The sequence below is a fragment of the Sycon ciliatum genome, chromosome 1 (assembly GCF_964019385.1).
Source record: "Sycon ciliatum chromosome 1, ocSycCili1.1, whole genome shotgun sequence".
Classification (NCBI taxonomy): Eukaryota; Metazoa; Porifera; class Calcarea; order Leucosolenida; family Sycettidae; genus Sycon; species Sycon ciliatum.
Window position 1 is genome coordinate 66,692,293 of NC_088643.1, and position 26,732 is coordinate 66,719,024.

The 26,732-nt window shown below is 48.4% G+C and overlaps 2 protein-coding genes across 2 annotated transcripts; one reads left to right on the forward strand and one right to left on the reverse strand.

The window, feature by feature from the left end:
- Positions 1-2,985: 2,985 nt before the first annotated feature.
- On the reverse strand, positions 2,986-12,345 carry LOC135804982 (uncharacterized). The gene is made up of 2 exons (XM_065318966.1): positions 11,908-12,345; positions 2,986-7,659 (listed from the first exon to the last, which is right to left on the reverse strand). Exons 1-2 carry the CDS (start codon positions 12,093-12,095, stop codon positions 3,915-3,917), a joined length of 3,933 nt encoding a protein of 1,310 aa, XP_065175038.1. The 5' UTR covers positions 12,096-12,345; the 3' UTR covers positions 2,986-3,914.
- Positions 12,346-18,856: 6,511 nt separating this feature from the next.
- Positions 18,857-24,118, forward strand: LOC135806461 (uncharacterized). Its single transcript, XM_065320654.1, has one exon. The coding sequence runs from the start codon at positions 18,857-18,859 to the stop codon at positions 24,116-24,118; it is 5,262 nt and encodes a 1,753-aa protein (XP_065176726.1).
- Positions 24,119-26,732: the final 2,614 nt, after the last annotated feature.

The window sequence follows — 26,732 nt, forward strand, 5'->3', positions numbered from 1 at the left end:
AAGGGTCCAAAAAGGCACCTCAACTGGGGTTCAAACCGCAAATGTACTGTAATGCAAGTGGAGTGAACGGCCTGGATTTTCATGGTTTTCACCCAATTCAGTGCTTTGGGGGCAAAGCCTGGCCGAAATCCTATTCTTGTTATGGCTTGCTTTTTGGAGAAATAGACTTCAAAAACACAATTGGAAGAGCATTCCATGGGGGATTGCCAAAAAAAAAGGAGACGAAAACTCAAAATTTGACCCGTTTATGGCCAAAAGCTAGGATATCAACATTAATTTTTCTGAATGGACTGTACACGCGTGTATTACATGTTTTCCAGCTCCCGAGGAAGGTTTCGTATGCTTCATGCGCATACACTGCACAGGAACAGTACACGTATACAGGCATGGAGTCGTCAAGTATTAAATATTTTTATATTTTTAAAAGAGGTCGGAGGCGGATAATACTTTAAGAACGAAGGTAAGTATTAGGTCGCAAGTATCCACGCAAAGGGTTGTTATCTCATTATCGTTACGCTATATAAGTTTTAGTCTTTCCAACTTGAGCCATTCCCTGTACAATCCTTAATTGATGAGAAGGGACCGAAAACGTTCGGATACTTTATGACAAGTGCCTTACTTGACTGGATGTGTGTGTTTGCGTGGATACTAGCGACCTAATACTTACCTTCCTTTTTAGTTTTGTCACGTGATTATAATTTATGTATTATTATTTGTCGCACTCGCTGACTGTATAAGATCTGGTTACGTTGGCGGACAGTTAGTCATAACTCGTAACATTTTGTCCTTCTCCTTTTTCACCATTATTATTACTATATAAGTGGTGCTCTTCAGGCACAATCTTCCTCAGCCTACTCAAGCTCAACTGATGAGGGGTGAATTCCCCGAAACACTGTGTATTGAGCAGGGAGTGGTGCTTTCTTGCAGGTTTGCCGAGTCGAAGGTTCGATGGACTTCTCGTGTGCTCTGGATGGCAGTCGTGAGTCAGTCAAGTGTCAAGTAAAGTCGGCGGAATAGCGCGAGCTCCGGTGTGGGGAGCAAACCTTTCTTACAAAATCATCGCCGAAGTCGCAACCACTACTTCGTACTATTTTTTTTTTTTTTTTTTTTTTTTTTTTATTATGGAGTGCAAGCCTCTTTTACGGGCAAAAATTAACACAATGTATTAAAATGCAATACAACATACACTGGAGAAGAAATCAGGAAAATAAAATATGAGCTCAAAAATGGAACGAAAAATAGCAAATAGAATCAAAAGTTCAAAACTCACGATGGAATCAAACTCACGATGGAATCAAACTCATGATGGAAACTACAAAACCCAATGAGTTGGAAAACCAACCACAGAATTAGATATTGGGAATAGAGTCAGACACAACAACGACCGAAATCAGTACACCAAAAATCTGTCCTACAAAAAAACAAAGGAACAAGAAAAAAAGGTGAGTGACTACCGTATGGCGGGAAATTCGCCTGTCGTGCGCATCTACGGTTATCAATTTCAACCTGGATCAAGCACAGTGCATCATGTAAACGATCCAGTCAATCTATCTGTCCACAAACATTTAATAATAATAATAATAATAATAATAATAGCACGACATTCCACAGGCGAATTTCCCGCCATACGGTAGTCACTCACCTTTTTTTCTCCACCGTACAGACAGACGCGTTGATTTCCATGCAAGCACAGCCTGACACTAATATTAGGGAGTTCAGTTCCGGTCACTGAAAAGCGAAAAGTGCAGTCACAGCTCGCCTGTACAAAGTGAATGGGCGCCTCGTGGCTGCAGTTCGAGATGCAGTTCGCGGCCCGAGTATCTTCTCCCGCGGCCTTTTCGGCCGTGTCGATGCTATCATTAGGTAGCTGAGGTCATTACCTTTCCAATGGTGCCACACATGCCATGCTTCCAAAAATAATGCCTCCGCGCTTGGCGCGGGTGCACTTCGAAGTACTAATTTCGACCAGATCCGTACTCGGCTTCCCGAGGAACACCCGATTTTCGTGTTCAGCGGCCTCGAATTAGCCTAAACCAAAAGGATTCTACAACATTGAGGCTCGCGCTTTATCGCCGTAGAAGGAAAATGATCACAGAAACCAGCCCACGGCGATTTCCTGGTGGTAGACGAAAAAATCGAGTGAACTGCGCGCACACTGGTAGAAGCAGTGACGGTGAAAACGTGTGACTTGTGCAAGTCGGCGCGCACGGCATGCGTGCACACTGCATGCATGCACACATCCTGTATCGCCATGTATGCACCAGATAGTGCAGTGCTGGACGGAAACCACACGGCTCCCATACATACTTGCATTTACTTCTGTGACTACTTTCTCCCCCGTTTTCCGATCTTCAATCGACTATAACTCTAGATTGCCTTGGAATTTTGGGTTCAAATTTTCACAGGTTGTTTCTCGATTCTTCCCGGTTTAGAAAAACTAGCGTTTTATGCAAAACTCGCAAATTTGATTTTTCAATTGAAGTCCCTACTAATATGCAAAAGGCTGGCCCTCCTACTGTGGACTACAGACTGCTGCTTTTCATCAGAACTAAAGTCAAGAGAACTCGATCTTCTTGTGCGCGCTCCCCACATATACATGTGCACACCAGGCCTCACATTCCCCGATCACCAGAAATCGCACAGCGCCTTACTGTGAACAGTGTACGTACAGGTGGTTATTAGTACAACACGGAGTACACATACCAGTACAACACGTATGGTTGATAAATATGGTGGTAAAGACACACCTGGCAATATGGCGGTAAACACACGCCTGCCCACACACGCTCTCTAGGCTGCAAAGTGAACTGATGGTGGTGGTGGTGAGAAGGAGAGCTCTGTGCCAGAACTTTGCAGCCTAGAGAGCGTGTGTGGGCAGGCGTGTGTTTACCGCCATATTGCCAGGTGTGTCTTTACCACCATATTTATCAACCATAAGTACAGCTGCAGTGGTGTCTTCAATTTCATTAGTACAACACGTCTACATACCGGCACATCCGCTCCTATTGCACTGCACGAAAAGTGCACCAACATAAATAGTACTAAATCCAAAACAAATAATGCATAGACAATTGTTAAAACAAGAGTAAACTGAAAATAGAATAGGTGGGCCGTGAAGGAACAGTAGCAGCAGCAGCAGTAGCACCCTATAGTCAACTGATAGCTCAAAAGAAACAAAACGAACAGGCAAAGCGGAAATGGGAAAAAGACGAAGACGCTAGATGCAAGAGCAGCAGCTCGTTGCATGGAAAATAACTTTGTGTATGTTGAGAGTTTTCACAAATATCCAGGCATGGGAGGTCGTGTTAAAATAAAATGACGGTATGTACAGAGTAAAGGCCGCACGGGCAAGGGGTGGGGGTAGGGGCTGGGAGACCAAAGTGGTATTATTAAATACAAGGGCGGCAACGGGGGCATGACACAAGATGTGTTAAAACAGCATACACACCCATCCACAAACAGAAACTTCTACTGGACGGAACAGCAACAGCAGCAGCAGCAGAAACAGTTTGAATACAGAAATCTACAAGCTGTTGGGGTGACTAATCCGAAGCATCAGCACAATCAAGGACGAACCCAATCTGGAGGACATGGTGATGAATGCAGCAAGCACCGTTGCAGGCTATTCGCACGTTATACTTTCAGCACAAGTGCCAGGGTTTGGAAACAGAGGGGATGTGTGTATAATACATATTTACCACTCTTCCAGACCATCCCAACAACACAATGTCTTGTGTGCTTGGCTATGGTGGACAGACAGTGTGTGCTGCAGTTGTGCCAAAGCTTCCGCACACATGCATGGGACGAAAGAGAGAGAGAGAGAGAGAGAGAGAGAGAGAGAGAGAGAGAGAGAGAGAGAGAGAGAGAGAGAGAGAGAGAGAGAGAGAGAGAGAGAGAGATGCGCCGATGCACATCTAGATGAATGACTGCGAGCACGGCTCGACCCAAAGCGTACTGGAAACATACTGGAAGTGGATGATTAGGCGCTCAAACGTGTCAGCACCAAACGCCCGATACAGCTCATCCATGGTCCAGCACAGACGGCCAACACAGTAGGGGTGGACACAGTATGCCTGCAGCATGTCAACAAAGCTCATTTCTTTTTTGTCGACCGACACACGCAAGCGATTGATGGCAGAATTACAGCGCTCCCGATCCGGGTAGCCAGCCACAAGGCGCAAGTATGGCGATGATAGGTTCTTGACAATACGCTCCTTATTGGCAGGTAGACTGTAGATACGTCTTCTTGCTTCGCCAGTACCAGCATCAGCATCGTCAGCAGTGGCTGTAGACTGCCACTGCCACTTGGCCCTTCCTTCTTCAATAGCCTCGCGCAGCATCACCTCATGGAGAGGGTTGTGTGGCAAGTCATCCGAGAACAAATAGCTGCCCGAGTCCTTCGTGTGCGAGCTCCACTCCATACTGATGTGCGGACAGAGAACTTCGGTCGGCTGATAGTCAGTCTTGTAGGCCAGCTTGCGGTTTGTCGGGCAGTAGTTGCCCAGGTAATAGTAGCGAATGTCAGCTCCCTTCTTGTTGAGCTGCTGTGCAAACTCCAGCTCCGTCAAACAGCTGAAGACGCCCAGCGAGAGACGGGAGTACTGCTTGTCGATATCAAAGAACATGTAGATACTGCCGATAGAGTGGGGCAACACGTCCACCACGCTGACACCGGCCAGGTGCTCACCCACCCAGTACTGATAGTGGAAAGTACCATACTCGTACAGGCCGTCCGCAGACATCTCGTGTGCCAGCGGCGACTGCAGCAAATGCGAGCTATAGGTCTGCTCGCAGCAGAACTCGGACTCGTGCCGCTCGACCTGGTAGCGCAGATAGAGTGCGTAGGACTCCTGCTGGTACTCGGGCTTGACCACCTTGACGCGTACGCCCGCCTGCGCTGCCTTACGCCGCACGCGTGCAAATGACCGCGAGGAGTTGGGGTCAAACTCCTTGACACGCACGCGAATCTCGCTGGTGTTGCACTCGGGGGCATGATTACTACGGTACTGGAAGAGCTGGACACCACCGCGACGAAACCAGCCACGCTCGGTCAGTTTCTCGTATTCAGGTGCCGACAGGCTTGGGAACGTCAGAATGGCCTCTGAGGCGAGGCCGTTGCGACAGTTCGGGCACATGTGCAGGGCCATGCCTGACATGCGCGTGCTGACGAGTGGGTGCTGTGGACGCGGGTACGCCATGAGACTGGTGCCGGGTCCCAAACCAGTGTACTTCAGCACTGCCTCCTGATAGACCTTGGACTGAAGGCTGGTGTGACCTCGCTCGCGAAACGAGTCCAACATGCGTACACGCTGCCACACCGAGGAGCAGAAGATGTTGGAAAGTAAGCTCTGGCCACATTGAAAGAGGTCAGTTCCACAGCTGTCTGCACGTTTGGGCGAGCGGTCTTGCACCGCTTTCAAAACGGAGTCTTGCAAGCTCTCCAAGTGCACCACGTCGTTGATGTCCCCTTCATCCATCACCAGGCGTAGCATGACCACAATAGCCAGTGTGTGCAGGAGAGACGAGAAGCGGCCGCACTGCAGGGCAAAGTGAGCGGCCTCGTGCAGCCGCGTGGCGATCAAGACTTGCCGATGCGTGCGATCCGTTAGCGACAGTCCGGCGACACAGAGCAGCATGACCCGCGTGATGTTCTGGTCGGCCAGGTGATGGCGCATGACGTTGGCCAGGCCGTGTGCTATGCCCGCGTCGATCAGCATACTCTTCACCGCCGTGCTGCTCATCAGGACGCATAGCGCTGAGCAGATGCGATGCACGACGCTGGCGTGCTCTGGCCGCCGGCGCAGGTGCCGGATAAAGAACAGATGTACGCCGTCGTTTAGCATGTCGCGTTTCTGCTGTGCATCCTTCACGCTGGCCATTCGCACCACGTTATCTACGCAGATCTCCACTGCCGACGGCGAGCACGACAGGACTGTGGAGTCGCCGTCAAAGTCGGCAACATCCATCAGAGCCTTCATCCAGCCGCACTGGTACGCCACGGACAGCAAGGAGGAGTCGCAGAGAAGGTTGGCTAGCATGCTGGAGATAGCGTACTGCTGGTGCTGCGCCAAACTGGACGAATCCTGTCCGGTGCTGGACAATGTCCGGAATAGTGAGCACACCAGCGTTTTCAGTGAACTGCGCACTAGCTGCTCCTTGTCCACAGACGGATGCAGGGCCACGCTATACAGCACTTGCAGCACATCAATGGCGAGAGACTTGGGTTTCGTAGACTCCAGATACCCACTGATAAGAACTTCCACCATGCGATACTGCAACAGCAGCGGAACGTTTTCGGCAGGGTCTCTGGGCTCCGCAGGCATCCTGCTGCTGCTGCTGTTGCTACTACTGGCATCAGCGGTGAAGAGCTCTTGGCGAATGGTGTCAAATGTCATGTTGGCCATGCGATTGATGAGCACAAAGCTAGGTCTGTCCATGGTGAGCATGGCCATGGCAGAGGCTAGTGGCTGCAACACACTATCCACACTGCTGTTGTTGAGCAAGACGGCGCTTGCAGTCTCCATGCATAGCGACTCGGACGTAACATCGCCACTGCACAGCACACACAGCAGTCGCAGCATGCGAGCGCTGTCCGTCATCATCTCCACGGCGCTGGAGTGCATGGGGATGCGACGCAGCGTGGTGGTCATCAGCGGCACGTTTCGGGCCAGCATGACGGCACACTGGGGCAGTGAGCACAAGCGTAGCAGTACACGCAGAGAATCGTAGCACAGCTGCGTGTCATCGGCATGCAACTGCTCGATAGCACCAAGCTCCTGCAATAGATCAGCAGAGACTGAGCGGCCCATCTCTGGCACCTGCTCCACATCAATGGCCAAGAATAACCGCAACACGCAGCTGATGATGTCAGTGTTCTGCTTATCCAGCACTAGTAGAGCATGCAACGGTTCAACAAGCTGCTCGAGTACATCAACAGGCGGACAGCCGCCGCGTACAATGACCCGGCGGAGCGTCTGCAACACGGCCACGACAACATCGAGCTGAGAGCGAAAGGCACCGAGCCAGTTGACGAGCAGGCGTGCCATGTTGTCCAGAAACAGGCGCGACACCCTGCTGCTACCCGGCGGTGCCAGGCCATCATCGACGCGCTGGCATAGTAGAAGAACAGTCCCAAAGTCACTGTGGATGATAGGGTCACCCTGTGCTGCCGCTGCTGCTGCTGCTGCTGATGTCGACGACTGGTTGCCCGCGGGCAATTCATTGTCGCGCAACACCAGGAGGAAGTACGGCAGCCAGTGCACATGTTCTAAGACTATAGGCGAGCTGCCAAACTGCTGCAGAGCAAAGAGATGATACTGTTGCAGTGATTGGGCTTGTAGGAACTCACTGGCTCCCTGCTTGCCCAGCACCAGGTGAGATGAGTGAATGATGGCGGGCATCATGGCCAGGATGCATGCTTGGAACGGCAAGTCGGTCAGTTGCACGGCAGATGAGTAGTGCGCAAGTAGCCGACTTATCGACTGGTACAGGTGTGGCGTCAGCACAAGAAAGCGCGTGTCCACGTCATTCAGCAGTACTGCCAAGTGCAAGAGTTCCTCCAGTTCTGCAGAAATCAGTACACCCTCCGCATGGGCTGCATGACTGTTGCCATTAGCGACACTACTCTGCTGCAGCACATCGAACAGCCGTGACAAAGCACTGCACATGCGCAGAGTACGAGCACGACACACACACACACACACACAGACACACGCATGCATACATACAAACGCAAAACACGAAACACAAACCAATAAATATCTACGGTGCAGCTTGAGCTTCACCAGGTGTGGACGAAGAGAATGAGCACAGTGCCCTTGATCCCAGAAGCATGGATCATGCTGACACACTCTGCTTTGTATGCAGTTACAAGCCTGCATGAAACAAACACCCCATACTGCACAGAGAGCACATCTCTATACAGTAAAACTTATGACTAACGACCACCCCTTGGGGCCAGAGAAAGCGGTCCTTAGTGGCAGGGGGTCTTTAGTTAGAGGTCTGCACCGCACAACCATAAAGTGAACGTGAGACCGTCCGTGCCTGGCGAAGCGGTCTGTAGTACCAGGCTGGTCGCTAGTGACGGTGGTCTGTAGTACCAGGCTGGTCGCTAGTCACGGTGGTCTGCAGTACCAGGCTGGTCGTTAGCCACGGTGGTCTGTAGTACCAGGCTGGTCGCTAGTCACGGTGGTCTGTAGTACCAGGCTGGTCGCTAGTCACGGTGGTCTGTAGTACCAGGCTGGTCGCTAGTCACGGTGGTCTGTAGTACCAGGCTGGTCGCTAGTCACGGTGGTCTGTAGTACCAGGCTGGTCGCTAGTCACGGTGGTCTGTAGTACCAGGCTGGTCGCTAGTCACGGTGGTCTGTAGTACCAGGCTGGTCGCTAGTCACGGTGGTCTGTAGTACCAGGCTGGTCGCTAGTCACGGTGGTCTGTAGTACCAGGCTGGTCGCTAGTCACGGTGGTCTGTAGTACCAGGCTGGTCGCTAGTCACGGTGGTCTGTAGTACCAGGCTGGTCGCTAGTCACGGTGGTCTGTAGTACCAGGCTGGTCGCTAGTCACGGTGGTCTGTAGTACCAGGCTGGTCGCTAGTCACGGTGGTCTGTAGTACCAGGCTGGTCGTTAGCCACGGTGGTCTGTAGTACAGTGGTCCCTCTATAATCCGGCACCATTTGTGCCACGAAAATCTGCTGGATTAGGGAGGGTGCTGGATTAACAAATCTGATTTACTGCTGCAATGTGCATGAAGAGGACATTTTGGCTACTGAAAATTGTGCTGGTTTATCGAGGGTGCTGGATTATAAAGTGCCGGATTAGAGAGGGACGACTGTACCAGGCTGGTCGCTAGCCACGGTGGTCTGTAGTACCAGGCTGGTCGCTAGTCACGGTGGTCTGTAGTACCAGGCTGGTCGCTAGTCACGGTGGTCTGTAGTACCAGGCTGGTCGCTAGTCACGGTGGTCTGTAGTACCAGGCTGGTCGCTAGTCACGGTGGTCTGTAGTACCAGGCTGGTCGCTAGTCACGGTGGTCTGTAGTACCAGGCTGGTCGCTAGTCACGGTGGTCTTTAGTTACAGGTTTTACCAAGAGTAGATAAACAAGAGTGTGCAACTCCGGATCTCTCCTGCACAATCTGCAGATACCCCCGCCCACGGCGGAATTTTTTGTTGACGTCACCTTTTTTCAGAGAAACGCGGACTTTGCCGCAGAGCAGTGTGAGAGCACGTGCTGGGCACCGACCTTGTAGTGTAAAGCCCGGCCAATTTGGCCAAGTGCACGAGGGAAACCTCTCCAAAAGGCTCGCAGCGTGTGCGTCGTCGAAAAGATTACGTCAACAAAAAATTCCGCCGTGGGCCAACCCATCCGCGAGTTGCACACTCTTGTTTATCTACTCTTGGTTTTACTGTACTTCCAAGCAGACAGGTAGGTGTAACGGTATTTCTACACAAGTCATAATGAAAGCTGAACCATGCTACAGGGTCTAAGATGACCCGACACAAAGAAGGCAAGTAGTCTGTATCCAATACATACTTGTATACTGCAATTGCGCTTGTAGGCGAATTCGAACCAAAGTGTAATTCGGGCACCCAGTGCTTGCACGGCCCTTGGCGTCCAGGAGACTAGAATGAATGCTACTGGCAATCCATTTTTCGGAACAATACAGTCATTTATATGTACCCATACAAAACACAGTGATGGGTGTGTATCAGCGTCGAGCCAAGGGTGTGCAACTCCACATAAGCATTAGTCATGACTCACTCATGACTCATTCTCGGGGAAAAAGAGTTATTGTCGTGATGCAATCGACTTGATTGTACAGAAAACCGCATTGCGTGCACGCGTGGCAAACTTCGCATCACAAATGCACACATGGACAATTATGCCTACATCATGACAAATAGTGTCATTCTGAAAACGAGTCATCAATGCTACCCGTCGGCAGTTGTACACTCTCGGGAGCTACCGCAGTTGCTGGAGTATAGCGTGCACTTTGTACTATTCCAGGCCCCAATTCGCAGGTGCGCACTATGCTCCGAATACGAAGTTGCATGTACTTCGAAAAGTAGTGCAATGCATCAAACTGCTGCAAAGCTGCCACCACTGACCTGACGCAAGCCCTACATGTAACGTTATGTGTGCATTTCTAGTGTCTCCTGCCAGCTGCACTCCTACTGCATGATGGGTGCAAGACCCCATCAGTAGCACGTGCATTGTACACATGTACACATCAATAACATGATGGGAAATTCTGACCATGGTCGCACTGCAGTACTGTCTTTATGATCGATAATGCTCTCGAATCAAGGCTGCGAATTATACGCCGGATATACCTTGAATTGCCAAAACATTGCTCAAACATACGAAATTGTGGTTGCGACTTTGGCGATGAGTGGTGAATTCCCCGAAACACTTTGTATTGAGCAGAGAGTGGTGCTTTCTTGCAGGTTTGCCGAGTCGAAGGTTCGATGGACTTCTCGTGTGCTCTGGATGGCAGTCGTGAGTCAGTCAAATGTCAAGTCAAGTCGGCGGAATAGCGCGAGCTCCAGTGTGGGAGCAAACCCATTCCTAAAAAATCATCGCTGAAGTCGCAACCACTATTTTGCACTGTTGTGCCCAGTGTGGGCTTGCGACCAGCTGGTTTGGAGGTGACAGCGTTGTGAATGACCGATGGTCCTCTACGTCTGTTCTCACCGTCCAGCGACACTGACTCGCGCTGCTATCTGGTGTTCACGAGGTGTTTGTCGCGCTGGAAGTGGAGCGTTTCTGTAAGTTTGTATCTCTGGTGATGTTTGTGCCTGGAGAGCACTATACAGTACAAGTGGTGCTCTTCAGGCACAATCTTCCTCAGCCTACTCAAGCTCAACTGATGAGGGGTGAATTCCCCGAAACACTGTGTATTGAGCAAGGAGTGGTGCTTTCTTGCAGGTTTGCCGAGTCGAAGGTTCGATGGACTTCTTGTGTGCTCTGGATGGCAGTCGTGAGTCAGTCAAGTGTCAAGTCAAGTTGGCGGAATAGCGCGAGCTCCAGTGTGGGAGCAAACCCATTCCTATTGTTCAAAAAGGGGCAAAAAAAGGGGGTGCGCGTTATACTCAGGTGCGCGTTATACTCCGGCAAATACAGTACATGTACATACCAGTACTCTTGGTCTACGTCAATTCAACAATTGGTCATACGCTGCTCATGGTTGCCATGACCACAGCAGTGCTCACTACAACTAGCCTCGCGGTCTTTGAGCTAGGAGGAGAGTAGCCTTATTTAGCCATGGCAATAACGGTAATGGTAAAATAACGTTCGGTACATGTGTGTCACTTATTACTCCATGGGTTCTTCTGCATGATGCCCTTATGTCTAGCTGTGAACCTGCAAATCCAGGATATTTCATAGTGCAATTTGGGCTCCAATCAAGACATTATGTGTGCACATAATTTTTCATGGAGTTTAATACAGCGTGCGGAACTTGAGATCATTTGACCGTGTCGCGCAGGGCTGTTCACAGTGGAAGCTATCTTTTGCAAAAAATCTACATTGTATAACAGAATACTAGTCGCCCAATAGATGATATGCCAAATAACGCGCAACTAGACTTGAGAGGGCATCGCACACAAGTTGCATACACATTATACTACAATGTGTACACGGTAGTCCCTGAGCTCTGCAAGAATGCAAGTCACAGGTAACCGTACAACTTTGAACTTTGTATGCAACTACTCTGCAATGCCCTCTCAAGTCTAGTTGCACGTTATTTGGCATATCATCTATAGATCTACGTGGAAGTCTGTTTCCAGTGTAAATTCAAACAGCCTCAAGAAAGTTGAGACAATACTTGTACGGTATCGATATATCCTGGCTGCAATATAGGTATGTGTGCGTGATAGAAAAAGAGAAGATGATCACTAGCACTGCCGACTTACCGAACATCAGTCAGCTTTCGCGGAAGAGGAGAAGATGGACGGAGGTTTTTAATGTGCGTGACCATTTTCTCCAAGTCCGCAATCGGCTGTCGACGGCTTGATAAGCTCCCATCACTCTCCACATTCAGCTCAGACAACATGCAAGAGGATAGGGTTGTATCACCTCCATTCACTAAGATTCCTTCCATACCTCTCCTCTTTCGTCAAGTGGATGCCTACACAAGAAGGGCGATTCGGCTTTGGTGTCACATAATCCAATTTCAAACTAAGGTTCTCAAGCAAATTGTCCGGCCACAGGACGGCCGTGGAAGCGCCATCCAGAGTCAAGCAGGTGATTCAGCCTACCAGCACGTTGAAATTGAGGCACCATGCACTAGAAAAGTAACAAACGACCACGAGAACGAAATAGTACAGTATCTTGAAAGCAAATTCACACTGAAAGTCGAATAGTTCACATGATGATTTACAGCTATGATCTTGTCATTTTTAAACTGCATGACGTCACCAACATGAAGTATGCGCATATCTGATACAGTCTACAGCAGGGAGTCGTATTTTACGACTCCCTGGTCTACAGCTAGCCTAGGAGTAGCAGGGAGTAGTACAATCATGTAGATCTACATGTAGATCTACTACAGGTCTACTCTCCATATAACGTAATCTCTGGGACCACGCAAAAATTATGTTATATCGAGAGTTATGTTATGTAGAAAACCGTGTGTAAAATACAAGATGCACCTCAAAATGAAGGGTATTACAAGGCGGGTTCAACCGTGCAAACATATACACACTGTACCACCATCGACATCAGATACCATCAATGCCGCAGAATATAATGCACATAGGACTAAACTGGCTAGCTACGGCTACACTACAGCTTGATTGTAGTAGTAGTAGTAGTAGTAGAATTTATTATTTTGATAGGGAAGGCCCTACAGACGTTGCCGTCTTGTTACAGGGAACCCTAAGTGCTCTTTACAGAGCGAAACAAAAACGGATAGATGCTCAACCTGACGACACGAGACAGGCAGAGAATTCCACCTATCAGCGCCAAGGAAAGAAATGGAGAACATGCCATATCTAGTGGTAGCAGCGGGCAAAGAAAGTGAAGAGAATGATTGCCCTCTAGTGCGCCTCTCGGTGCAAGTAGCAGCCGACTGGAGGGTGAACATTGAGGAAAGAAGAGGACTTGTAAGCTGATGAATACAGCGGAAAACAAAAATAAAAAGCCTCAAGTTGAGACGAGATTCGAGGGAGTATAACTTAGCGTGCCGCAAAACAAAGACAGTGGGGGTACGGCGAGGGAGACCAAAAACCTGTTTCATGCTGATATGACTTAAAGTAACAAGGCGAGAGTATAAAGATGGTGTAAGACAGTGAGCATACGAGTTGCTGGCGTATTCAATAGTGGATTGGATGAGGGATAAATAAAATATTCGCTTAGTTGTGTGATCTACTGTACGGCGGCAGCGGCGGAATGCTCCTATCTTCTTATAAACAGATGTACACACATGGTTGACTTGATCCTCAAAGGTGAGGTGTTGGTCAATAATGAGGCCAAGATAACGCGCTGTGGCAGAAGGTCGAATATCGACACCACCGCATGCAATGGTAAGATCCGGCGGAAGAGGCAGAGCCTTCTTCCGAAGCACCATGAACTTCGTTTTCTGGGCATTCAAGATGAGACCAATGCTTCCAAGGTACGTATTTAGTCTGTTCAACTCACTTGTCAACTTGTGCTGAAGTTCTCCAGTAGACTGACAGTGTATATAAAAGGCGATATCGTCAGCATACTGTTGGGACTCTGCGTGGCGAAGTACTCCAGGGACATGTCGCACGTACAAAGAGAATAACAGAGGCCCTAGCACCGACCCTTGCGGAACGCCTCGTGTACAATGTGTCTCGTCTCCTCTGTTATTTCCAATTTTCACCTGTTGTCGTCGACCCTGGAGATAGCTGGAGAACCACTGTAGTGCTACTCCGCTTATGCCAATAGCTTGAAGCTCGTTAAGTAGTAGTTCATGGCGTACCCGATCGAAGGCCTTGCTCATGTCCACGAGTACAACCCCGCAATACTCGCCCTTGTCCACACTCATCATCCAGCGGTTTACTGCGAGAGTTAACGCATCCTCACAGGAGTGCCCTCTGCGGTAGGCGAATTGCTCGTCTGGGAGAATACGAAGCTCAGCGTGATCTTGAAGGAACCTAATCATTTGCCGATGTACTACCTTCTCAAGGATCTTAGAAACAATCGGCAAAAGTGAAACGGGGCGATAATTCGACGCTTCAGATTTGTCCCCTGACTTGTGGACAGGACACACTGTAGCCAATTTGTAGACGTCTGGCACCATTCCAGTACTCAAGGACTCGTTTATGATCTGCGCTATGGGACCTGCAGCGGCAGGCTCACAGAGGCGTAGGAGCAGAGGAGGAATGTCATCCGATCCAGCTGCCTTGGCACAGTTCAAATGCTTCAACAGGTCGCTTATCTCCAGAGCTGAAACGGCACGAAATTCTTTAAAAGATGGGGCGTCTGCGTCAGCTGTTGTCGAGATGTCAGGTATTAGGTTGCTCAAGGGTGGGCAAGGATTAGGATCAGTGACAATGGACGCAAATGCCGCGCACGTGAATCTACGTTGTATCGAGAGTGTACACGTCGGGGACTGCGCCGTAGGGTGCGTTATGCCGAGGTTTACGTTATGTAGGACTAAACTGCCTAGCTACAGCTACCGCTTGATCATACCGTGCACGTGAATTTAGAAAAGCGATCCTGTCAGCTTTTCTATTATTGTGTTCACATGGCAAGAAAAACGACACCGCTATGCTACGTAAGTTTCTACGTAAGGTGCTCGGTATTTCACTTAGGCTACGTAAGTCTCTACGTAAGGTGCTCGGTATTAGATCTACCAACGGTACGGGTGGTAGCCGCGTGCGGTGCACGTGCATGGCAGACATTGTGTTGCATGCATGCAGTGCAGTCCGTGTTCGAACGTTCGGATGTGCATGCGCGAGGAACTTCCTTCTTTGGAACTGCTTCTTGTATGAGCGGTTTCGTATATTTCGTCTCCTGGCCTGGCTTATTTCGTTTCGGCGCTGCTGAGACCTGCTTTCGCGGAATATTACTCAATGACAGGTGAGTTGACCAGTTCCCTTTGATTTATTTGCTTGTGTTGACTCTTTCATTTACGAAAAGTGTGCTGATTTTGGGCGGAATACAATAAAATTAATAATGGAAAAGCTGACAGGATCTCTTTGTTTCCTTCGATTCATTTGCTTATACTCACCCTTTCATTTACGGAAACGTGTGCTGATTTTATTCGGATTTAGATCCATTTTTATCTCTTTGCCCTTGTCTACAGTGTGCGAAGAACGCGAGTTCACCTTCTTGACGGTAAGGCTTATGTTAGATGGGTTGTCGAAATACTCATATTCATTGTACATTGGTACGTTACAAGTAAGGCACTGGTCAGTGACATACTATCGTTGGCAGTTCCCAATCTGGAGGGAAAGGTTCAAGGACCCATTGACCGAGTTTGCAAAATATATTCGCATATCAGGGAAAATCTCCATTGTGGAGAGGATCATTAACTTGTTTGCTTCATGCGAAACAAGCCAATGGGTGCAGTCTCGTCTCGTGAAGATCTTGTACTTGTATGATTGGATTTGTTTACTGGAGTCTGGGCTGTTTGATTTATTATTTGTGAGTACCGCCGAGATTGCACTGCCCCAAATAAAGTTTCGTGCCGCCAAAGCAAGAATTACGATCTGCAAACTGTTTGTAGTACATGTACCTGCAAGAATGTGCTGTACATGTATCGTACTTTCTCTGTTGCTGTTTCAGTTGCCGTCATGTTTCTAAAGAAAGGTTCAGTAGAGAGGTTCTGCAAAACGAAAATTCGAACGAAGTTTCGCGACAGTCCTTGCGAAAGTGTGTACGAATTTTTGCACGAATTTTGCGTTCTGCACATTTTCGTAGTTTGCGCGGGCCAAGTGCACATACGCCATGACCCGATCTCACGAATTTTCCTACGACACTTCATTTCGCGTTCCCTGCAAGTTTCGCGTCCAAAGTTGCGAAAGTTCGTGCGAAGTTTCGCACTTCATGACGTAGAACGAAAGTTTGTACGCATTTTCGTTTTGCAGAACCTCTCTAGTGACTCATTTGTTTCATATGAGACGAGTCAATGAGTTGGTGTGGCTTAGAATCATCTTTCGCTGTAGAAGAAATCTATTCGTATGTCTATTGGAGAAATAATTGTATTCACTGGTTATAAAATAGGTTAAGGCAAACTCACAGAATAAATACCATCGGTTCCTTGGTGTTCGTCCTAAAGAGGTTCGACTGGATATCATTCATACTCACCAAAAGATGTGTAAGATTTTATTATTATGGAGTGCCTTGTTTATCTCTCAGTACCTCCAACCATAGCCTTGCCCCTTTATCCTCAACATCAGTGTAGTTGTTGGAAGGAGGTGTCGGACTCAGCAATGTATTTGTTTACATTTTAAATACATGTTTATTGTTCCTCTTTTGCTGTGTTGTTTTAGAAATCGTGGACTAACAGTTTGAAGTCATTGAACTACTTCCAAAAGTTGTATCGACATCAACAGGATTACGATTTCAGTGCAATATGATGCAGGATGACCTTATCACGAAAACCCATCATTATAAACCATTATAAACACAGAATCAACAAAAACATCTGCCACACGCACCTGGTTACATTTCTCAAATAAATCTGATCGAGGGTGATGAGATCTGAAATATCTGAAAGGCAAGCCAATTTTATGACAGAGTCATGAAATTCTGCTACAGCAACATGCACAGAATGACCTCCGTTTAAAAAAAGTATCACCACGGTCCACCACTACGTACTCACATGTTTCCCCGCACAAAGAACATGCATTTTGCCATTTTCTGCAAGAAAAGGCTTGCACATCAATGCGTATAATACGGTATTGATCCCTTGATATGACGTGAAGGCCATCATTTAGTTTAAATTTACATATTGAGATAGGGCATTCCATTGATTGGTGACAGAAAAAACAAAAGAAATTATAGCAATAAAAACTGCTTTATGGCAGTTTTCTAAAAAAAGTTATTGTGTTCTAGTCCATGGACCCCGTCTAAAAAGTAAGAAATTAACGAAATGTGATAGCCGAAAATTAAAATTTCACACAAAACCTCACAATAATCACACACAGAATGAAAAGCTACATGTAGAAGACCTTTTCCCCTCGTGATCCTCTTTCCTATGCATGCATGACATGCATGTTGCCAATTGTTGGTGCAGTACAAGTTTAGGGTTGAAAGCAGCATTTCAAGTGCTGTGATTATTGTGAGGTTTTGTGTGAAATTTTAATTTTCGGCTATCACATTTCGTTAATTTCTTACTTTTTAGACGGGGTCCATGGACTAGAACACAATAACTTTTTTTAGAAAACTGCCATAAAGCAGTTTTTATTGCTATATTTATGTTGTATCGAGAGTGCGCACGTACGTCGGGGACCGCCGTAGCGTGTGTTATGTCGAGGTTTATGTTATGTAGGATTATGTTGTGTAGAACAAAATTTGTATGGGAGTGATGCTGTTTCGGCGCGGGATTTGGCTTTTTTATGTACTAACGAGGTTTATGTACAAGTGAGAGTTGTTATATCGAGAGCAGACCTGTATTCGGATTCCCAGGCCCATGGTCTACCATGGTCTACTTGTACTGTTGTAGTATACACTACAGTACAGTAGATCTACAGGGAGTCGTCACCTGGTCACCATTCACTTGTCAGGTATTTGACGAATGACGAGTTGACGACTCCCTGCTACTACAGTCAAATCTGTCGTAAGCGACCGCCCCTTGGTGCAAGAAAAAGCGGTCGCTTACGGCAGATGGTCTCCTACGGCAGATGTATGGTAAATCCGGCATACCAGGTATATGCTTCCATGTACTCAAATCGACGAGAATAATGTGATTTTTAATATCATTTTATTGTATATTCAACGACGACCATACCCATACTAGGGCCATAGTACGCGTATGCGACACGGCAGTAGATCGACACTGCCTGGACTTGAGAGCTACAGCACAGCCTCAGTACGAGGCCAGGCGCCAGTCGATCGCACTTGCAAGACAGCGCATTTTCACACTTTGCAGGTGACAGCGCACTGGCAAGTACAGTTTCGCACCTGACTGAACCTGGGTCGCGGTCGCTTACAGCAGATTTGAATGCAGCCACCGTGCATGAAATCGCGGTCGCTGGTCGCGCACAGCAGATGGTCGCTCTGGACAGATCAGTTTGTATGTGAAACCGTCGGTGCACGGAAAATCGGTCGCTAACGGTAGATGGTCGCCTACAGCAGAGGTCGCTAACGGCAGATTTGACTGTAGTACTATACAGTGTATAGATCTACTAGTGTCGTGATTACATCACGAAGTTGTACATAATATCACGTGTATGTTTGTGTGACGTTATCGTCCACGTAGCATTAGCCCTTTTGTTTGTTTTGATGGCTTTATGGTTTTACCCAGCTTCTTGATGATGAGAGATTAGAGTAAGTCATGTAGTACTGAATGAGAATTAATCCCAGTCCTTATGAAGTTAGTTATGTTGTGGAACTAAGAGAGTCTAGACTCTAGTCACAACATAAATTGGTGCCGAAACCATGTCCGAGTATCCAGGGAGTCTCCGAGTTTTAGCAAATAAAATCAGTGCATTGTATTCTACTGTCCACGATGACGATACGAAGTGCCAACGTTTAGTTTCAGAAAGTTGTCCATCTGACGACGCAGACCAGTGGGTCGGGATTCGGACCCAGTTTTGTGAACAGCATAGAGATGCCCTCACGAAGTTGGATGCTGACCTAGATAAGTACGGCGCTGCGTTATACGATTTCGTGGCTAGTGGAGCAACTCAAAAAAAGAAAAAGAAAGAAGATGAAGAAGAGTATGAAAGTATGGCCAGTACGTTACCGTCGTACTTCAAAAATCTGTCCCTGCTGAGTGCTCAAGCCAAAAGGGCCACAGCCAACACCAGTACCAGCAGTCAAGCACCTGGAATTGACGTCCAGCAGCTGCTGACAATGCACACCGCAACTCAGCAACAAACACAGCAGTTGCTGTCAGCCATTGGGAAGCACACCAGCACGGTTGGCCAGCTGGCGGCCAACTCGGCACAGCCTGCACAGAGTGCTCATGGATCTGTAAAATTGCCCGTGCTCACAATCAGGAAGTTTGATGGTGACATACTTCATTTCACTGAGTTCATTGACATGTTTCAATCTGCGATCGGTACAAATCAAAGCCTGTCTGCCGTACAGAAACTGTCGTATTTGAGAAGTCATTTGACAGGCATGGCCCTGGATGTTATTGCCGGTATTCCCACCACCGATTCAAATTACCCCGTGGCGTTAGGATTATTGAAGGATCGCTTTGGCAAGAAGGATGCCATCATCGCAGCCCGATACCGCGCAATTACCGAAATGCCAGCGCCATCAAATAAACCTCACATGTTGCGGAGATTTTACAACGAGGTGGAGGCTAATTTGCGCTGTTTGCAAGCGGAAGGTCAAAGTGTGCAACAGGAACTGCTGATTCCTGTCATCACTTCCAAGTTACCAAAGTGCGTCATCGTACAACTTGAGACACAGAAACCCCACAATCAGAGTTGGACTGTTGATGAGCTGCGGAAACAGCTGGGAATCTACCTGGAGGTCCGTGAATCGGCCGAGCGACTGGCAGGAGACACAGCCAGCAAACCAGAGAGCACTCTGCCACGACCACCGCCTGTTTCCGCACAGCCTCATGCTGCCTACTCCCAACCTCCGGCCACGGCAGCCACGTTAGTTAGCTCTGTGCGGCGCGCCACTCCGAGATGCTTCTTCTGCAAGTTGCAACACTTCTCGGACACCTGCCCAACGTTCAACACGGTTTCTACCAGACAGCAGCAGCTACAAGACCACTGCTTTGTATGCTTACGGAAGGGACATTGGGCAAAGGACTGTACTGCTAGAAGACCCTGCTATCACTGCAATCTGTTGACCCATCACCGTGCCCTGTGCCCTCAGAAATTTGGCTCATCACCAGTGTCAGCTGCCGCAAGTACCTTCTATCCTACTCAGCAGCAGCAAGGGCCACAGAAACATACTACCGCTACGGTGCACGTCCAGTCCAAAGGTGTGAATCTCCCAACCGCCATCGCAACTGTCGCCGGGCAAGGCAACATCTCAGACTGCCGACTGTTGTTTGACACCGGCTCAACTCGCACATTTATTCATGAATCGTTAGCTGCCTCTGTCAACGCAGCTGTTGTCGGTGAAGACGTGTTGTCCATCGCTAGTTTTGGATCTGCGTCCCGGCGAACGGTCACCCTGCCGAGAGTGGAGTTTTCCCTCCTATGTCGAGATGGATCAGCCTTGCCCGTAACCGCCAATGTTATGCCGTGGATTTGTTGTCCTGTTGTCAAATCCCCAATCGACATCGACCAGTACCCTGAAGTCAAGAACATCCAACTAGCTGACACCATTGTCACCAAGCGTGAGGAGGTAGAAATTGACCTCCTTATCGGCACGGATTTCTACTTCTCCATCATGGGTAACGGTCACATCCAACTCAACAATGGCCTGGTCTTGCTGAACTCCAAATTGGGATTTGTCCCAGCAGGCCCTACTGACACAGAGACAGATGACACTGCGGGCCACATAATGCTCACAGATGCTACCACCTTGCCAGACCCAGTATTTGATCTCCAACGTTTCTGGCGACTTGAAGATATTGGTATCACCGATGACATCAGTGATCCGCAGACAGCGGACGACATTGCCCTGGAACACTTTCGCAGCTCCTTGCAACTGATCAACGGCCGATATATGGTATCTTGGCCATGGAAAGATAGCCATACTCCACAACCTAATCTACCAGAGAACTACGAGCTCGCCTTCGGCCGTCTCAAATCCTTAGTCAAACGACTCCAGCAGACACCACAAGTGCTAGAGAAGTATCATTGTACCATCACAGAGCAGTTAGCCAATGGCATTATCGAGGAAGTGAACCTTGATCACCAGGATGGGCCGATTCACTACATCCCCCACCACTGTGTTGTTCGCCCCAGCAGTACCACAACAAAGGTCCGTGTGGTATATGATGCTTCCGCCAGAACTCGCGCAGAACACAACAGCCTGAACGACTGCCTGCACCGAGGTCCGATACTTCTGCCGGATCTGTGTGGCATCCTGGTGAGATTTCGGCTACACCCCATTGGCATTGTCAGCGATGTTGAGAAGGCCTTCCTTCAGCTAGGTCTATCTATGACAGATCGCAATGTAACACGGTTCCTATGGCTTCGCGATCCTACAAAACCCGTCACCACAGCCAACCTAGTGATCTACCGCTTTTGCCGAGTTCCATTTGGCATTGTCGCTAGCCCGTTTCTTCTCGCCGCCACAGTTGACCACCATCTCCAACAGCAACAGACAGGGACATGCGATGATGTACGTCGCAGTATCTATGTTGACAACGTTGTCACCGGGCAGAGCAGCGTCCAGGATGCTACTGCATACTACAGAGAGGCAAAGGACGCCTTTGCCAGTGCCACCATGAACTTGCGTGAATGGGGTACCAACGATCCTGACTTCAGAGATGCTCTAGCTCCTGAAGACAAGTCTAGCTGTGATGTAATGAAGGTACTGGGTATGTCATGGGATACCAATCGCGATACTCTGTCGACGGCAAAGTCAGCCACAAACCAGTACTCCGTCATTACCAAAAGAGATGTCCTCCGCAGCATAGCCCAATTCTATGATCCGATGGGCCTGTTCTCCCCGGTCATCATGCGTGCGAAGATCCTAGTACAGAGTATATGGAAGCTACATGTAGACTGGGACTCTCCGCTGCCTGACGCTCTCGTTCATGAATGGAAGGATATCCTGTCCGATCTGTCCTGCGCAAGTGACGTTGCCATTCCTCGCTTCATTGGACCAAAAATCCACGTCGACAAGGTCACCTATGAACTCCACGTCTTCTGTGATGCGTCTCAAGATGGTTACGGTGCAGCCGCGTACCTGTGTGTGAGACAAGTTGACGGTGCCTATTCGTCAGTTGACCTGATCTACAGCCGAACACGAGTCTCGCCCATCAAGGCAACAAGTATACCACGTCTAGAGCTCCTAGCAGCACTCATCGGCGCCAGGATCATCAAATTTCTGAAGAAAGAGCTTCTGGGCGCAGTTCACATCTCAGCTACCCACCTGTGGTCTGACTCACAGTGCGTGCTTGGCTGGATTAAGAATACTGAGAAATCGTACCCTGTCTTCATCGCCAATCGGTTGAAGGAAATCCGTGCAGACCAGAGTGTGTGCTTCAACTATATCCGTACAGCCGACAACCCAGCCGACCTACCATCCCGTGGAGCATCGCTAGCCACACTGACAGACAGTACAGCTTGGTGGTGTGGTCCAGAATGGCTTCGAGATCCTCCTGTACACTGGCCCAAAGACGTCATCGATGCTCCTTCCACAGTACTATTCGCGGCGGAGGGTCCTGCGGAAACCGAGACCAGCAGCAAGCCATCACCGCTGAGTATAGATGAGAGCAAGTATACTTCGTTTGAGAAGCTAGCCCGTGTAACAGCATACGGTATCAAGTTTGTCAAGAGATGCCGTCAACAGACCACATGCGGCACTCATTTGTCTGCTGCTGAAATCGACAACGCCAAACATCTGTGGATTCAACATGTTCAAGCAACACACTATACACCGGAGATTGAGGCTATCAAAAGCAACGCCAAGAACAAGCTGGTCCAAAACCTTGCGCTCTTTCTAGATGAACATAACCTCATCCGCTGCAAGGGTCGATTGGAGAATTCATCCCTACCATACTCAGCGAAGTATCCCATCCTTCTACCTCGTTCACATCCAGTAACCACAGCTATCATCAATGACTGTCACCGCATGGTGCTGCACAGTGGAACTAACCATACCCTATCGCGAGTCAGGTATGACTATTGGGTCCCCAGAGGACGACAAACCGTCAAGACTGTACTCAAGAAATGTGGTGTATGCAAGAGGTTCAATGGTCGGCCGTACTCGCTACCGAAAATGGCACCCTACCCTCCAGAGCGCGTAGCTGAGTCTAAACCGTTCACACACGTTGGCGTCGACTACTTTGGCCCAATGACAGTCAGAGAACATGGACTCATCCACAAGGTATGGGTGTGCCTATTTACGTGCATGGTCACACGTGCCATCCACCTCGAGCTTGTTGCTGACATGACCACAGAACAGTTCCTGATGGCATTGCGCAGATTTGTGGCAAGAAGAGGAGTACCGCGCAAGATCTTCTCTGACAACGCTCAGCAATTCCTGCTTTCGAAATCGACTCTACAGCTTGCTTGGGAAGCCATTGTGAAGGATGACCACACTCTTAATTATGCTGCTTCCCATGGAATCGAATGGATTTGCATTGTGCAACTCTCCCCATGGATGGGCGGGTTCTATGAACGGTTGATTGGAATCGTGAAGAAAGCCCTCCGTAAGTCTATTGGCAGACTAGTTCTCGGAACAACGGAGCTGTCAACCATTCTCGTCGAAGTTGAAGCAGTAGTAAATTCACGACCGCTGGTGTACGTAAGCGATGAGATCTATACGGTCTTGACACCTGCCCACTTCTTATCATTATCAGCCGAAATCAGTCTACCCCAAGGGCATGTAGAAGAGGACCCTGATTTCGCCCCAACAATGTCGTCAGCGGAACTGCTACTTTCTACGTGGAAGAAAGGTCAGAAGCGATTGAATGAGTTTTGGAACTGTTGGAGATCTGAATACCTAACCAGTCTACGAGAACGGCAACAATCGCAGTTGAAACAGGTTGCTCATTCTACCGTGAAGCCAAGGATTGGACATGTGTGCCTCATCAAGGATGACGCGCCCAGAGGTATGTGGAAACTGGGTATCATCAGCGAACTTCACGCTAGTCGTGATGGAGAAACGCGTTCCGCCACTGTGAGGACGCCCAATAACAAGCTCCTACGGCGCTCACTACAGCACCTATATCCGTTGGAGTGTGAGTCTGCTCGACCTGCTGACCACTCGTCGAATGAACCACAGCCTCCCGCTGTAACCAACGACGCACACGTCCCTGCAACAGCTTCTCGACCGGTAAGACGAGCTGCTATCGAAGGCTTAGGACGTGTCCTGGATTTGCACGAGGCAGACTTGGTTTAGTTCACCATGCTGGTGTCTGTCTCAATCAGCTATCATCCACTCAAGCTGTATAATTATGTTCACCCCCCTTTTTATTCGAGTTTTCTTTTCCTCTGCCAACTTGCTCTCCCACTCACTACTTTGGCACTAGGGTGTAGTATGGGCTCCATGACTTATGTGTCCTTGCTCTTCAGTACCTTCGCAATTTGGTTCACAAGATATGTCACATCATTAGCGTAGCCTGTCAGGAGACATGCGTCTGTGGGGACTGCCCTAGTTAACATTAACAATACCCAAATAATAATAATCACCTAAATACGCGGTTCTTATGCGCTATTATAATCTTTCTCCCTTTGGTCACCAGGTCTTTTGTGATTGATCGCTCCACCTGTGTGTGGGAATGTCGTGATTACATCACGAAGTTGTACATAATATCACGTGTATGTTTGTGTGACGTTATCGTCCACGTAGCATTAGCCCTTTTGTTTGTTTTGATGGCTTTATGGTTTTACCCAGCTTCTTGATGATGAGAGATTAGAGTAAGTCATGTAGTACTGAATGAGAATTAATCCCAGTCCTTATGAAGTTAGTTATGTTGTGGAACTAAGAGAGTCTAGACTCTAGTCACAACAACTAGTACCATGTGTACGAGTTCGTAGTGCTAACCAGGGAGTACGACTCGTAGTGGTAGAACTCCATGGTGCTAACACGACTACAGTCTACAGACAGTCATGATTGTAGAGTTCATCATAGTAACTAATTACTTAGTAAGACATAGCCGCTGGGGGATTATTATTATTATTATTATTATTTAAATTTTGAATAGGGCAATCCCCACAGGCCTAAGGCCTTTTTACAGGGTACCCTATACACGTATAGATTTGCGGAATAGTGAAAGCGAGGAGCAAGAGCGAATGTCAGCTGGAAGAGAATTCCAGCGGTCAGAAGCCAGAAAGCTCAAAGCGAATAAGCCATAACGAGTGCGTGATTTAGGCAGAGCAAGTGAATCCATGGACTGGGAACGTGTACGGGCAGCTGTGCGTGTTGTGGCAGAACGAAGGCAGAAGCAATCAGAGAGCAGAGTGCTACACTTGCCACGTAGGGCCCGAAAGACAAGAATAATATACAGTTTAACTTATAGCGCAGTGCAATAGGAGCAAGGCCATATCCGGTGTGTAAGACTGAAACATCATAGTGCCAAGGGAAACCGAAAACAATCCTAACAGCCCGATTAGCAATACGAGTTAGTCTATCATGCTGTGTGGTGTGAAGGCAGTGTACAAACGCATTAGAAGTTCAAGGTGCGCTTGAATAAATGAGCAGTAGAAGGTCTTTCTCGCAGCCGGTGGCAGATTGTCCCTGATCTTGCGGAACATGGCAAGGTTTGTTCCGACCTTTTTCTCAGCTTCAGTGACATATGAGGAGAATGATAGATGTTCGTCAATGGTGAGGCCAAGATACTTCACCGTTGGTGTTGGGGATATGAGGACATCGCCGAGCCGAAGGCAGATGTTAGGAGGAACACATTTTGTGTTTTTGTCTTATGATGATAAATATTATTGAGTCTTGGAGTCATTAAGATTGAGACCTCGGTCACGTAGGTACTCTCTGATGACAGTTATGTCAGCAGAGAGATCATCAGTGAGTTTCTGCAAGACACGTCGTCTGCAAATTGCCGAACCTTGCTCGTGATGGTACATGATGGCAGAGCTCGGACAGATAGGTTAAAGAGGGCAGGACCCAATGTTGACCCTTGAGGTACACCTCTTGTAGGTGTGTACTGTTCACCTTCCTGATGCTTCGTGACTACTCGTTGGCGACGGTCACATAGGAAACTAGCTATCCATTGCAGTGCAGTACCACTGACACCAATACTAAAAATAGAGAAGAGTTCTTGAAGAAGGGAGGCGTGATTGACTGTGTCAAATGCTTTGCTGAGATCGAGAAAAGCAGCAACAAGAAATAATAATTGGCCCTTGTCTAGACATGCTTGCCAGTCGTTTGTTGTCGTGGCTAAAGGATCTTCGCAGGAATGCTGCTTGCGTTAGGCGAACTGTTCATTCGGCAACGCGTTCGGAAATGATTCACCTTGTACATGTATGTGCGACATGATCTGCTCATACGCGCACCTCTCCAGCAGCTTGGAAGCGATCGGGAGGAGGGAAATAGGTCGATAATTACTGGGATCAGAAACAGATGAACTCCCGCGCTTGTGAATTGGACGAACGTTGGCAATCTTGTATAAAGAGGGAAAAAATACCTGATCTGAAAGAGATTATTATTATTATTTATATTATTATTTTTTCTTATTTTAGATGGTGAAGAGCTGTGCAATAGAGGGAGCGATTTGTCTCTGGAGGAGTTTGCAGATGGACGGAGGTATTTTATCTGGACCACTTGCTTTGTGGCTGTCAAGGCGTTTCAAATGGGACACTATGGTTGCTGCTGACACCGGTTCAAACTCAGTGGGGGACGGCTCTGGCATTGGTCCGATCGGTAGTTCGATACCTGTGCCTGATCGTGAGGGTGCACTCGAATTCGAAGCGCGCTGTGGAGTGGTCGGTGATACGTTGAGGTGTCCAAAGGTCACGGTGCTAGCTGCACCTGCAGGTGTTGCTGGGGCAGGGGCTCGAGG